This window comes from Lagenorhynchus albirostris, chromosome 13 (genome assembly GCF_949774975.1).
Source record: "Lagenorhynchus albirostris chromosome 13, mLagAlb1.1, whole genome shotgun sequence".
Taxonomy (NCBI): domain Eukaryota; kingdom Metazoa; phylum Chordata; class Mammalia; order Artiodactyla; family Delphinidae; genus Lagenorhynchus; species Lagenorhynchus albirostris.
Genome location: NC_083107.1, coordinates 10,421,002 through 10,435,247, shown reverse-complemented (window position 1 = coordinate 10,435,247; position 14,246 = coordinate 10,421,002). Strand labels below are relative to the sequence as shown.

Sequence of the window (14,246 nt, the reverse complement as noted above, 5' to 3'; positions counted from 1 at the left end):
AAATTATTTATTATTTAGAAGTATATTGATGTCTGCTGTTTACTTTGAAGTGCACCAGCAAAAGAAAAGATGAATTGAAGGATGGGTTGAGGGGTTGTTACATGGATATATATGTGATACAGTAATCACAGCCACAGGTTAAGAGTTGACTCTCTATGGTGAGTACATGAATGTTCCCTACAATTATTTCAATTTCCCTGAGCGTCTGAAAATGTTCATAATATAAATGGCACAGCATTCAAGTACAGCACAGAAGCTTGCCTTTCCTCAGCCTCCACAGTCTCCTGGGGATCCACAGGCTGATGAGATCCGTGAGGGCTCCAGTGTCAACCCCTTAGGAGAGGGGGAGAGGCAGCACTCATTGGGACAAGAAAGGGCAGAATGGAGCTGTTGCAGAACCAAGTACAGTCCCAATCAGAGCCAAGCCCTGGCCTCCTCACCTAGTCTCATGGAACCTTTCCAGTACCATGACTGACTCCCCCCACTGTTCAGACGAAGGCTAGCCTCTGGGGGTCCATACAAATGGCCGCCTACCTGGAGGGATTTCAGGGCACCAGGAAGTTCTCACCCCTTCTTTCCTCCTGTCCCCACCTGCTCATAGGTACTTCTCTTGTGAGTTGTCAATAAGACTGCCATCCAACGGCTCTACTTGCATGTAAGCTCCATGAAGGCTGAGAACCCACACTTACTGCTGTATTGTTAACACCTAGAGAAGTGCCCCATACACTATGTGTGTGGAAAGGTGTTGGATGACAAAGGCTTTTCTTAATATACATAAAAATGAGAGTAAGTAAGGTTTGGGGACTTAAGGAGATAAACACAGCCAGACTGAATCAGTAAAACCGGGATGTGTGGGAGAGAGAAGTGCACTGTTTTGGAGGTTAATAACAGAGACAAAATAAATGGACTGGAACTTTCCAAATATTTACAATTGGAATACTGCCTTTGGCACATCTCAAGTCTATCTTGGAAGACTTGCTAGAAATATAGATTTGCATATCGGCAAGAGTCTGTTTTGCTTTCGAAATGATGGAAACAAGCCCTGCTCCGCTATCTGGAAGAGAAATGGAGGGGCAGATGATTTGTAGCTAGCTAGGGAACATGATTCCTGAATGGATGGAACTGATTCTGATGGGAATTGTACTGTTCTTTCAACTCCTTATATGTTGGAAATTTTCCAGCTAATAAATTTCGGGGAAAGCTATCAGCACCACAAAATGCCCATTCAGGGCTAGAAATATTAAAAAGATTCACTGATTTTTTAGAGTGTGCAAGGACAAACTGAGACAAAACCAAGGGAAAATGTATAAAATAAAAACTTAAAAAAAAAACCACCCCCAAACCGAGCGAGACTTAAGTGAAACAGTCCTAGGATATGGGATCTGATGTTTCCAGCTTTAAGATAGACTACAGTTTGAATAAACAGGAACCTGAGCAGTAGTTTTAAAAAAAAACGGGGGGAGGACAGAACGCAGATTTTTAAAATTTCACTTCATGCCAACAGATATGAAATGTCCCATACTATATATATTGTGTTTTCCATGTCTTTTATTAGGATTGTAAGATTATACTTTTTAATGAATAGTTTCCTTGGAAATTAGTTCAGTACATTTGGGCTATGAAGACCAAAGTCTCCCTCCAAATAAAAATAATAATTTTCAAAATGCACAAAAGGAAGAAGCACAATAAACTCCTCAAAAGTAGCACAAAGGAGGCAGCACATTTGTGAGCATAAATCAATAAACACAATTGAGAGTTTCTTAAGCATGCAGGGGTTATTTACCATATTAACTGATTAAAGAAGAAATATCAGAATAGATAAAAATCATTTGCAGTAAAATTCATCTACTAATAAGAAGAATATGTTAAAAATAACAGTAAAAGGAGCTTCTTTAGGAAGTAAAGTGTGTCTATCAAAAAACTTTAGCAAATTTCATTCTTAATAGTGAAATATTAAACTAATTCTTTTTAAAACCAGGGATAAAATACTTTCTCACAAAAAAGAATAACTGGAAAGGAAGAAAGAAAAATTCATTATCTGCAGATAGTAGGACTGTCTACCTCAAAGAATCTATAGTCACATTTAAAAGAAATTTTTTTACAGTCAGGTTTATATATTGTACAAAATCCAACTGCGCGTATAATAAATCAGCAACAACAAAACCCAGAATTTTAAAAATATTCTTTTTACAACAACAAAAAAATTCTAGTGTACCTAGTAATAAATCTGTCTAACGTTATACTATGTTTGAAAGAAATTATCAAACTCTGGGAGACACTTGGGAGATTAACATTTCTGAGAGGAAGTTCACTTTTATAAGCGTGTCAATTTTTCTGCAAATCTACAGATTTAATACCCTTTCAAAGAAAATTCCAGTAGATTTTTTAAAATTGTGGTAAAATAAACATAACATAAAATCTACTACCTTAACCATTTTTAAGAGTACAGTTCAGTGGCATTAAGTACATTCACTTGATCATGCAACCATCACCAATATGCATCTCCAAAATTTTTTCACCTTCCCAAACTGAGATTCTGTACCCAGCGAACACTAACTCCCATTTCTTCCTCCTCCTAGCCCCTGGTAACCACTATTCTACTTTGTCTTTATGAACTTGGCTACTCTAGATACCTTATATAAGGGCAACTATACACAATTTGTCCTTTTGGTGTATGCAAGTTCTTTTTTTTTTTGGAGGAACTTGACAAACTTAACTCTAAAACTTATGTGGACATGCAAAAGACCCAGAATAGCCAACAATTCTGAATTATATTTTAAAGGTAATAATATAATAATATTATATATAATAAGTACCATATAATACTATTATACTATTATAAACCTAGTGGAATTGAGATGGTGTATTGTTAAATTAAGAATATACAAACAGTCTAGGACCCAAATAGCCCCCAAATGGACTCCTGCATATATAAAAGTTTAATAAATGTCAGAGGGGACATTCCACATCACTTGGGAAAGACAGTCAATTCAGTATATGGGGCTGGAACAACTGACAATCTCTACAGGAGAAAAAAAAAATGAAATTAAATCCCTCCCTCACACCACAGACAAAAGTTTCTAATGGATTCAAGAGTTAAATGTGAGCGGTAAAACTCTCAAACTTTAAAAAGTGTATATTTCATGATGTCAAAGTAGACAAGATATGGAAAAGATTGATAAACTCAATTGTAATTTAAGAATTTTTGTTAATCAAAAAACACCATAAAGAAAATATAAGACAAGCCACAAACTTGGAGAAGAGAACTGTAACATCTAAAAGTCAATAAGACTAAGACCAAAAAAAAAAAAAAATGAAAGAAAAATTGGCAAAAGGCATGACAGGCATTTCACATAGGAAGAAATACAAATGGCAAATAGACATGTGAAAGCATACTCAGTTGTAAGAGTAATATGAAAATGCAATTTTAAAGCACAGTGAGAGATCTTTTTCTTATGTTATAGCGACAAAAATTAAGTCTGATAATACCAAGTGTTAGCTCCATAAGACACATGCTGCTGGTGGGGATATAAATTTGTACAATCACTGAAAAATAATTTGACATGATGTAGTAAAGTTGAACATTGGCATACCCACAACACAGCACTTTCACTCCTGGGTCATATATGCTACTGAGGAGTGTTTTTCAATCAATAGATTGCAAATGGCTAAAATGGCTCATGAAATCAGTTTAAAGGATTGAGATCAGTATTTTTAAAAAACAAAATTAAAAATATCAGAGAGCATTATGAGTAATAGGATAAGCATTGTTTCATGAAATGTTTGTTTCACTTGTGTCTGTGGTGGGGAGGGAGGGCAGGAGACTCTATGGGTGTGTGGGTGTCCATGGTGATGGAGAACGTATTTCTCTGAGTCACAGCAACTAAATTGGAAAGCCCTGTAGAAATTCTTGCCCACGTTCCCCAGAAAACATATACAAGATTTTTCATGAGAGTGTGTTCAAAATGTCAAAAAGACAACCCAAATATCCACTGATACTGGAGATTAAAATGGATGAGCAACTTGTGGCACAGACACATGATGAAACATTATGAGCACAGACAGAAGCTCTTCAACCACACATAACCACTTGGATGAACCTGAAAACAGGAAGCTATAGAATACCACACACATTATGCCTTATTTACCAAGTTTAAAGACAATACGAAAAAATCAATGAAAACAACCCAAAGCACAGATCCTGAAGCCAGACTATCTGGGTTCAAATCCTAGCTCTGTCACCTAGTGGCATGTAACCTTGGGCAAAACACTTAACCTCTGTGCCTGTTTCCTCATCTGTGAAATGGAAATAATAACCTACCTCATGGGGTGTTTAGGATTAAAACCTGTAAAGTCCCTGGAACAGTGAACATGCCAAAAAGAAGGAACAGGTGTAGGAAGAACAGAATTAGCAATGTTCTGGTTCTTAAGTTGGTTTGTGAGTGCATGGGTACTGAAGATATTCATTTATTTTTTCCACATATCAATATTTTTTAAATTTTATATTGGAGTATAGTTGATTTACAACATTGTGTTAGTTTCAGGTGTACAGCAAAGTGGTTTAGCTATACACATACATATATCTATGCTTTTTCAGATTCTTTTCCCATATAGGTTATTACAGCGTAGTGAGTAGAGTTCCCTATGCTATACAGTAGGTTCTTGTTGATTCTCTCTTCTATATCAATATTTAAAATTTAAACAGGAGTGAGTTGTGCCATGACAAGGCCCTGTATACTCGGGCTCAAGAATAAGACACCGGGTCAACGATGTTGGCAGCCTGAATGGTCAAATACCTGGTTCTCAGCTTGTCACCCCCTGATTCCGTCCAGTTTTGGAGCAGGCTAGAGATGGGTCTTTCTTCATACTGCTTGGTGTACTGAGCCAGCAGTTCCTGAACCACAACCTGCACATAGAGTTTATCACTTGTCAGCCATTTGTCAAAAACGCAATAAATGACAGAGTGTCTTTAACTGCTGCAGCAAGGTAAGGTCCAGCTACTTCTAGCAAACCCTTTGGAAGGACCCAAAGACAAGACTCATCCTTCATGAGGCCTCCACTTCCCCACAGCAGGTGTGTGGCCCTTACTCACCACTCTCCCTCCATTCCTCATGGCCAGCTTAACTAGCTAACTGCTCTCTTTTCCCTTTGAGGTATCAGCCTTTAATGTGGTCCCAAGACCAACCATTTTAGGTGACACTTCAGATAAAACCTACTTGCCTTCCCTGGACCAGATGGGTGGCTGGTCTGTTTTGTTTTTTGCCTCTGATATTCTACGGTTGATTAGGCCTTTGGGGAATCATACGGAAATGTACAGTAAAACAGCCTCCATCAATTGCTTTCCTCACAGCTTTAAAGTTAGAACGTGGGCCTAAAACACTGCATGTTTGTCCAGGTTTGTTAAAAGAAGATGTCCAGGGCTAGGCTGCTGTAGAGAGAGGCCCAGGTGACGGTGAGCAGCAACTGCTAGGCACGTCAGTGAGGCCACCTTGGGCCAGCTTGCCCCGCCGAGCCTCCAGCGGACTGCCAGGCAGGAGTGAGCCCTGGAGAGGCCAGCAGAGGAATCACATCACGAGAGCTCAGTCCAAACTGCCAACCTACAAACGATGAACTAACAATTGCGTGTCGTTATAAGGCACTAACTTTGGGGGTGGGGTTGTTACACAGCCATAAGTTGCTTATTCATTCTCATATGAGTACCAATTTTAGAATATTTCCTTCTTCATTTCACATAAATTCATGTTTTTATATAGATTACATAAAATGTTATAATGCTTTCAATCAATAGGATATCATAAATGATATTTTCGATTCACAATTTTGGATTCTATTTATCTGTTTAATGGCTGTATAATATTCTTTGGGGAAATCATACCTAATTAAACATTTCCATTCAATTAGATATTTATGTTGTTTCCAATTCTGTGCTGTCATTAATATCCTTGGTAGCAATATATTCAGACAAATAGCACTGTCCTCTTTTTGATTATTGCCTGAGGATAAATCCAATGAGCTTGACTGATGCAATGGTTCTTAAAGAGGGCCGCCCTGACTATGAGAGGGATGCTGGAAACTTCTCAAGGCACATTTGCCTGGGTGACTTTACTGGCATTGGTGGGCAGAGCCAGGCAATGCATGGGACACTCTAACCCAGCAGAGGACTGTGCCACGTCCAGTGTCCTGTTGAATGCCATGCGCTCACACTCATGAAGCCAATCGATAGCCCAGAGCCTGACTCTTACACTAAAGCTTTCAGATTCTCCCCAACCTGCGTCTGTGGAAGATTAAACTTCCCTGCCCCCTTGAATTCGAGGCAGCCATGGGACTGGCTTTAGGTCAGTGACATGTAAGCTGGTGTGATGTTCCCAGTTATGATTGGTCCATAGCCTGGACTTTGGTCTACATTGGAGATGCTACAGCAACTCCATGTATAGAGGCATTGTTAAGTCTTACTATGTTGCTATGCTTATTACACATTCCTTTTGTTTCTTTGAAGTATTGTCTTGAATTCTTGAAATCATGTGTCTAGATAAGTTATATTACCCATGACTTCATTTCAGGATAATCAAGGGGGTGTCACAAAATATTTACTATGAAAAAGAGGGCATTAGGTCCAATGAGCTTGAGGATAGCCGTATTATGGGTCAAAGGACCTAACCTTTATTGTGGCTTCTGCTATACATAGTAAGTGTAAAAATCGAACACTACTAGCAATGGGAAAATGGGAGAAATTAACTTTGACTAGAATTAAACTTAAAATGATATAGCAATCAAGGTCAGTTTCACCGACATCACTAGGATTAACACATCCTTTGTTTTTGTTCATCTGTTAAAGTTATGATGGCTCTAACTCCATCACCCTTTGTTACAAGAGCAAAAATATTCCCAGCATTAAAAATTGGTCTGATTCCCACCCCTCCCATCATACTTTTACCTGCTTTATTTTTCCACATTGAATTTATTGCTACCTGAGGACAGAGAGCATTCCAACTTGCTATTGGTTTCTTGTCCTTCTGCTGCCTGGAAGGCAAGTACCAGGAGGTCGGAATTTGTTCATCTTTGTGCCCTCAGACAATGTGCAACACAGAGACAGGAGCTGAGGAATCTTTCTTAAATAAGTGAATAAATAAATAAATCTCCTTCCTATGTTTAGTATCTCATCTGATCTTTTCAATTCCTTAATAATTTCCTTTAACTTTTGTCTCTACGTCCACCTTTCTGATTTAAGCAACTTACATTGGGAAAATCAACTCGTTTTAGCTGGATTTAAAATTAGAAGAACACAGGGCTTCCCTGGTGGCGCAGCGGTTGAGAGTCCGCCTGCCGATACAGGGGACACGGGTTCGTGCCCCGGTCCAGGAAGATCCCACATGCCACGGAGCGGCTGGGCCCGTGGGCCATGGCCTCTGAGCCTGCGCGTCCGGAGCCTGTGCTCCGCAACTGGAGAGGCCACGACAGTGAGAGGCCCGCATACCGCAAAAAAAAAAAAAAAAAATTAGAAGAACATAATAACTCAGTTTAGGTGCTAAACTTAAAAGATAGACACACTGGGGCCTAGCTAATATCACAAAAGCAGATTCCTCAGTTTAGGTCTTTGCTCCTTTCTCTTTACTTTTTGCTCCTTGCTTTTAGAATCATTCCTCTTTTTCTAGGTCATGAGACAAGAAAACCTGATTTTTAAAAATGAGTTTATTTTCTGCTATTGATGCCCCTTGGTGAAGAATTAAGTGGTTGAAGCTATCAGCTACCATGGGGTTTGGGCAGGACAGTCTCTAAATTCAGTACTTTATTTGATAAATGACCAGGGGGAAGCAAAGATAGATCAGTCACCCTCTCAACTGAGCGTGCAATGAAGATGTGCTTTTTTAACCTCATGTATGTGTTCCTGAATACATTATAACATATATATAAATTATATAAAAAATAATAAAATTTAAAATATAAATTATATAACATTATATAAAATATATAATATACTATATTTAAATATATATAATTTTAACTTTCTATTTTAAAATAATTATATACACAAAAAGTTGCAAAATTAAAATAGAACAGAGGGGTTTTGTATAGTCATCACCCAGATTACCCCAAAAGTGATATCTCACGTGCAATAATGATGATCAAAACTAGGAAATTCAGTAAAATTTGTATACATTTAATGTTTTAGTTGTAACAGAGATTTCATTATTTAAAAATGAACCCAGTAGTAAAATAAACCTATTTTATAAAATAAAATATATTTCCTTTCAATACAAGTAATTACATCCTTATCTAGGTCTGGTGTTTTGAAAACTTACACCAGATTTTCTTAAGACAACCTGTGAGGTTCTTTCTTTCCAGGTGATTGTTTCTGTGGTGGTGGTGTTTTTGTGGCTCTTCACACAGTTCTCTTGTTCAACATGTGAATACTCTTTATTTTCTTCTATTTACTTGATAAATTCCCAGGGATTGAGTCCTGCTGCACCTGCTCAGGAGCCCCTTTCTTAAGAGAACTCCAGGGGACTAAGCAGCTAGAACAGCTATGTTCTTGCCTTTTGTAAAATATCCCATCTGCAGAAGGAATCAAGCTAATCTACAGCAACATTTGGAAGCCATGAGCCTGAGCAAGTATGCAGAATAATGACACCACAAACACGCATTTGTAACGAATATCCTATGCATCAGGGAACACTGATTATGGAGCATCGATAAAAATTACTATTTAGGTCGAATGGCTTTTCAAGGCATCTAGGAAGCAACTAGCATTTCTACATGCTGAGTATTTCACTGATTTATGCCAGCTACAGTGAAACTTGGATTTAAAAGTCTAACAAGTAGTATCTGGTACCAAGGCAGAAACGCTTAGAGTCAATTAGGATAGCAAACACGGTCTCTAAGGAAAAGCCAGCAGATGTCATCCGCTCTGTAACAGGACAAGGCAGGTAGTGAGGCTGCACTCAGGTCTATACCACGTAGGGAGATGGAGTCACTCAAAGTGGCAGTAATTGTGGCAATGGGGTCCCAAATCATGCCCTAGGCAGGACCGGCTATGGAATTTGGGACCTGGGGCAAAACAAAAATGCAGGGTCCCTTGTTCAAAAATGATTAAGAATTTCAAGATGGTGAGAGCAGAGCAGCAAACCAAGCACAGGCCCTTCTGAGCACGAGGTCCTGTACGACTGCACAGATTTTGCCCCACGAAGCTGGACCTGGCCCTGAGGGTCCCAGGAGGATGGGCAGACACAAATGTAACTGCGTGTTCTGTGTTTTTATTACAGCTACTTCTGGCAACTCAAGGTACCTTAGGGCAGCTCAGGTGTCACCCAGGGAGCGAGGTTGCAGAAAAGGCCAACTGGACATGATCCTCCACTAAGGACGTTATTTTCCTCTTTTAGATGCTGGATATCCCATCAAGGTAAGAAGGAAAGAAAAAGAGAGAAAGAGAGGAAGGAAGGAAGGAAGGGATGGAGGGAGGAAGGAAGGAAGAAAGAAGGAAAGAAAGAAAGAAACAAAGAAAGAAAGAAAAAGAAAGAAGGAAGGAAGGAAGGAAAGAAAGAAGAAAGAAAGAAAGAAAGAAAGAAAGAAGGAAGGAAGGAAGGAAGGAAAGAAAGAAGAAAAAAGAAAGAAAGAAAGAAAGAAAGAAAGAAAGAAAAGAAAGAAGGAAGGAAGGAAGGAAGGAAAGAAAGAAGAAAGAAAGAAAAAGAAAGAAGGAAGAAGGAAGGAAAGAAGGAAGGGAGACAAGGAGACAGAGAGAGAGAGGGAGGGAGAGAGACTGATTTCCGTGCAGAAAATGAAGTCACTTTGATGAGCACAGAAGTACAGATAAAGGTTCAGAAGGCTCTCTTTCTCCCAAACCTCACACATGGAGCTCTTGAGGAGAACTTTCAATAGTTAGATGCTGGAACATCTGGTTTTGAAAGAATTAGTGCCAGCTCTGTTATGGGTCAATGGATTTGGAAAGAGAAAACGAAAACGTCTGTTCAAACTACCTTGGTCAGCTTTTCTAAGAGTTCATCATCTAAACGTCCCTCCAAGTTCCCCAAAATGAACGAGCACGTTTTGTAAATGCTTCGTATCGATTCTATCCCCAAGCAGATCTTCGAGCTGTCCCCCTCCCACTATTTCCAATGGCAGCCCCCTGGCCTGGGCAGCACCTCCTTCCTCTAGGCTGAGACTCCGTCCCAAGCCTGCTCTTGCTGCCCCACCGATGGCCTTCGCGGCCTTCACTAGGCTGGCCTCTGCCTACCTCTGGTCCGATTTCACACGCCTCTCTTTGTTTCTGCCATCATCAGGGGTGATTCTGCGTGTAACTCCCCATCTGTAGATCTCTGGGAAGGTAAGTTGGAACTATTTGCCTCTGATTCTGCTGGGTCAGGCAGACCCTCAGCCCACGCCCTTGTTCTCTCTCTCCAAGAGGCCCTCAGAAGAGGAAAGCAGTTTCGCCTCTCAGGAAAGCAGAGTTGTCATCTGCAGACTGATCACCCCCGTACCGGCTGCTCCTTGTACCCCTGCTCTTGCAGCCAGACCTCAGTGCCTTTTAGAACTGATACTCGAGGCCCTGCAGTTGGGTTGACCCAACCTCTGATTTCAGGAGTATCGGCACTGTGTTTTTTCTGGCAACTCAACATCTCCACCTGCTGACCACTAGGGTTCACCTACAGCCAGAAGGCTGGGGCCCCAGTGAGAATGTCCTTTCTGGTTTACTGTGCGGTTCTTTCCAGGGCAGAGGGTGTCCAGGTTCTGCAGCCTGAGGTCCAGTCCTCACCCAACACCATACCTGTCCCCAAACCCCATTGTAATACCTGAGGTCCAGCTCATCTGGGAGAAGAATCTGGGATTCACCCCAGTGATGGGGGTGGGGAGAACATTAGGGCTGAAGAGTAAGGTGTGCGTGTGCGTGTGTGTGTGTGTGTGTGTGTGTGTGTGTGGCCTTTATTCTCTTGAAGAGGCCTCCCTCCCTTTCTTTGTTACTCTTTCTTCTTTCTCTCCCCTCCTTCACTTTTTATATTTAAGGGAGGCACTATTTCTTTTCATGGTTTTAAATAAATTTGATTTTTAAATTTTTTCAATTTTTTGGAAATTTTTAAAAACTTCAAGCCATATTATGGTCTTAAATAAAAAGTAAATGTCTCCTTTCCAATCCCTTACCTCCAGGACCTCACTCCAGAAATATCCATTCTGAAGTAGTTTTTGTTCTCCTAGAAGCAGCAGCTTCCAAAGGTCAAGGTCAAACAGATTCCTGTGTTATGTTTTAGTCTGCTTCCGATTTGGAACACACTTTTTATTGAGTAGCTTTACTTTTCCTGGAGTCTTAATGGACTATTTCTCCCCTTGTTTCAAGAAGAACCATATGCCTTTTCCATCATCACTAAGACCTCCCTGCTTCTTAATCATTCTATTTGTTGACCCGAAATCATTTCCTTCTCAAAGTCATTCTTGTGTTCCTTCTGACTTCCTGTTCTAATTTGGACTAATTGTGTTCTGGGCCTGCTACACCACTACTACGCAGGTATTTCTTTATACATACTCCTCTTGGATTAGCTCCAGAAAGCATAGATGTCTAATTCTTAATTCCTTTTATGCTTTTCTCCAGTTCATCTACAAGTAATATTGTTCAGAAAGTGCATGGCAAGGTAAACTTCCTGAGCATATGAATATCTGTAAATCTGGCTCATATGTGATGAATAATTTAGCTAGCTATAAAATTTTACGTTCAAAGTAACTTTCTTCTGAATTCTAAAGGCATTGTTCCATTTTATTTCAGACCTGGTCACTCAAAGTGTGGTCCACAGACCAGCAGCGTCAACACCACCGAGGAGCTTGCTAGAAAGCAGAAATGCGGACCCACTCCAGAATCTGAATGTGAACAAGATCCCTAGGAACGTATGGGTGCAGCGGAGTTGAGAGGCGCTGCCCCAGCCTTCAGCGCTGCCGCTAATAGGGCTGAGGTCAATCTGACTCTCTTTTCTTAGTAAATAATCTGATGTTTCCTCAGTCTAAAGTTTGGCGGCCCTCTCTTTGTCCTTACTTGGTGATCTGAAATTCTCCAGGCTGTTTTCAGGCTCTGACCTTTTCTGGTGGGTCCTGCCAATTTCAAGACTTGTGACTCTTTTCAGACCTGGGAAATTGTCTTCTTTTATTTCTCTGGATTTGTCTGCCTGTCTGTGTTCTCTGCTCCCTCTTTCAGGAATGTCATCAGTTTCCTAGACATGATCATCCATGTCTCTCAGCCTTTCCCTTTTACTTACCTTCACTTAGTTTTGCTGATCTTCTTTCTAAGAAGTTTTCTCAAATTTATCCTTTGGCCTTTATATTGGATTCTTTTTTTTTTTTTTTTTTTTTTTTTTTTTTTTTTGCCGTACGTGGGCCTCTCACTGTTGTGGCCTCTCCCGTTGCGGAGCACAGGCTCCGGATGCGCAGGCTCAGCGGCCATGGCTCACGGGCCCAGCCGCTCCGCGGCATGTGGGATCTTCCCAGACCGGGGCACGAACCCGTGTCCCCTGTATCGGCAGGCGGACTCTCAACCACTGCGCCACCAGGGAAGCCCTATATTGGATTTTTTTAAATTAAGCAAACATATAATTTGAATCTACTATGGTTCTTGGCACTATGATTACGATGGTTTAATGCACTATGGTTCTCTGAGTGCTCATTGTCACGGCAGGGTGTTTTCGTCTTATGGATGCAAGGTCATCACACATCTCCAGGGATATTAATTGGTTTTTGCTTCTCCCAGTGCCACTTATTCTATTTGTTCATATTGCTCCTTCTTTCATGTGTTATGGTTTTTCCTTAAGTTTCTGATCACCCTAATTAGATAACCTGTATTATGGAATTATTGTTCATTTGCTTAGGTGTGATGATAGTACCGTGCTTTTGTAAGAAAATGTCCTTATTTTAGAAAATGAATGTCGAAGTTTTTAGGGATGAAGTGTCTGATGTCTGCAACTTTCAAATGGTTACACACACACACACAAATATGTGTATAAAGAGAATAAGAAAGAGACCACTTAAATATAGCAAAATGCTAACATTTGGAAGTAGAAAACTTGCTCAAGTGTTATTGCACTAGTCTTTCAATTTTCTCTTGAAATTTCTGTTTGAAATTTTCAAAAGTTGGAAATAATAAGAAAAACAAAACAAAATATCTGAGTATCATTGGGAAAATACCCCTAGGGGCCTGAAATCCCTAAGGAATCAGCTTTCTTACAGGAAACTAGATACATGCTTGGTTTTTAAGCAAGTCAGGCTGTAGGTCATTTGCATTTTTGCATATATGCTCTTGGAGTAATAAACAATGTATGCAAAGCCTCTGACTGATATTCCTTAGGAAATCTGTGGATTAAGAAGGGACCTGTCCTAGGGTACCTCTAATGAAGCAAAAGAAAGTTATAATGGGATTTCATGGGTGTAGGCAGTAATTGGATTTGGTGGAGGGTGTAATTAAATTTCACCAAGGGCCTACAACCTCTGCCCCAGGAAAATAATGAAAGGGTCAGAAAACCTTCTATCTTGCTCAAAGGGAAATATATAAAGCCTGCAGAAACTCTCAAGCATGTGCCTGCTCTGTCCACATCTCCTCAATTATGGGACAGCAGCTCTAGTATCTTCAGGATCGCTAAAGAATCCCACCTTCAGGCAGAGGGTTGAAAGCCCTGTAATGGAAGAATACTATGAAAATTACTGACCAGTTTCTGTTCCCTGGTCTCCTGAAATTTCTATCTCTGCTTCGATAAGTGGAATCAAAACAGAATCCAGCCCAGAGAGGGATAGCCTCCCCAACATGGGCTGATTCCAACACTCAAGTGGAAGGCCAGGTTGACCAGTGGAGGGTAGCTAGCGCCACCTTCTCCACCATTGGGTGGATGCCAGGCAGTCTGAAAGCTCTGGGTACAAAGCAGGGCATGTCAACTGTAGGTTTCCTGGTAGGCTGTGTCAACTGGCAACAAGCAGGCAGGCTGCCCCCACTCCTTCCCCAGTAAATCTCAGTCTCTCACCCCAGGAGACTAAGCTGTAGGTTTCCAGAGTTGTGGCAGATGCTACTGCTGTAGTCAAGTTCTCTGATGTGGGGAGGATGGCTGTCCTGCCATCAGACAAGCCTTCAGAGAAATGCCTGGCTCTCTGCCCCAATCCCTCTCCTGCTCTCAGTCCCTGTGACTCAGCATCTCTCCAGAGACGTCCAAAAGAAACAACTCCCACTTCCATCAGTGTTCCCTTGAGCTCATCCATCAATTCCATCCCATCTGCTTCCCATTCTCCAGAAA

General features: G+C 40.6%; 1 protein-coding gene across 1 annotated transcript in view; it reads right to left on the bottom strand.

Annotated features, from left to right (window-relative positions):
• ACOXL (acyl-CoA oxidase like) overlaps window positions 1–14,246 on the bottom strand; it is a 380,633-nt gene that overhangs the window by 121,723 nt on the left and 244,664 nt on the right. Inside the window, 1 exon segment of the mRNA XM_060168784.1 lies at window positions 4,797–4,906. Coding sequence (XP_060024767.1) covers window positions 4,797–4,906 — 110 coding nt within the window.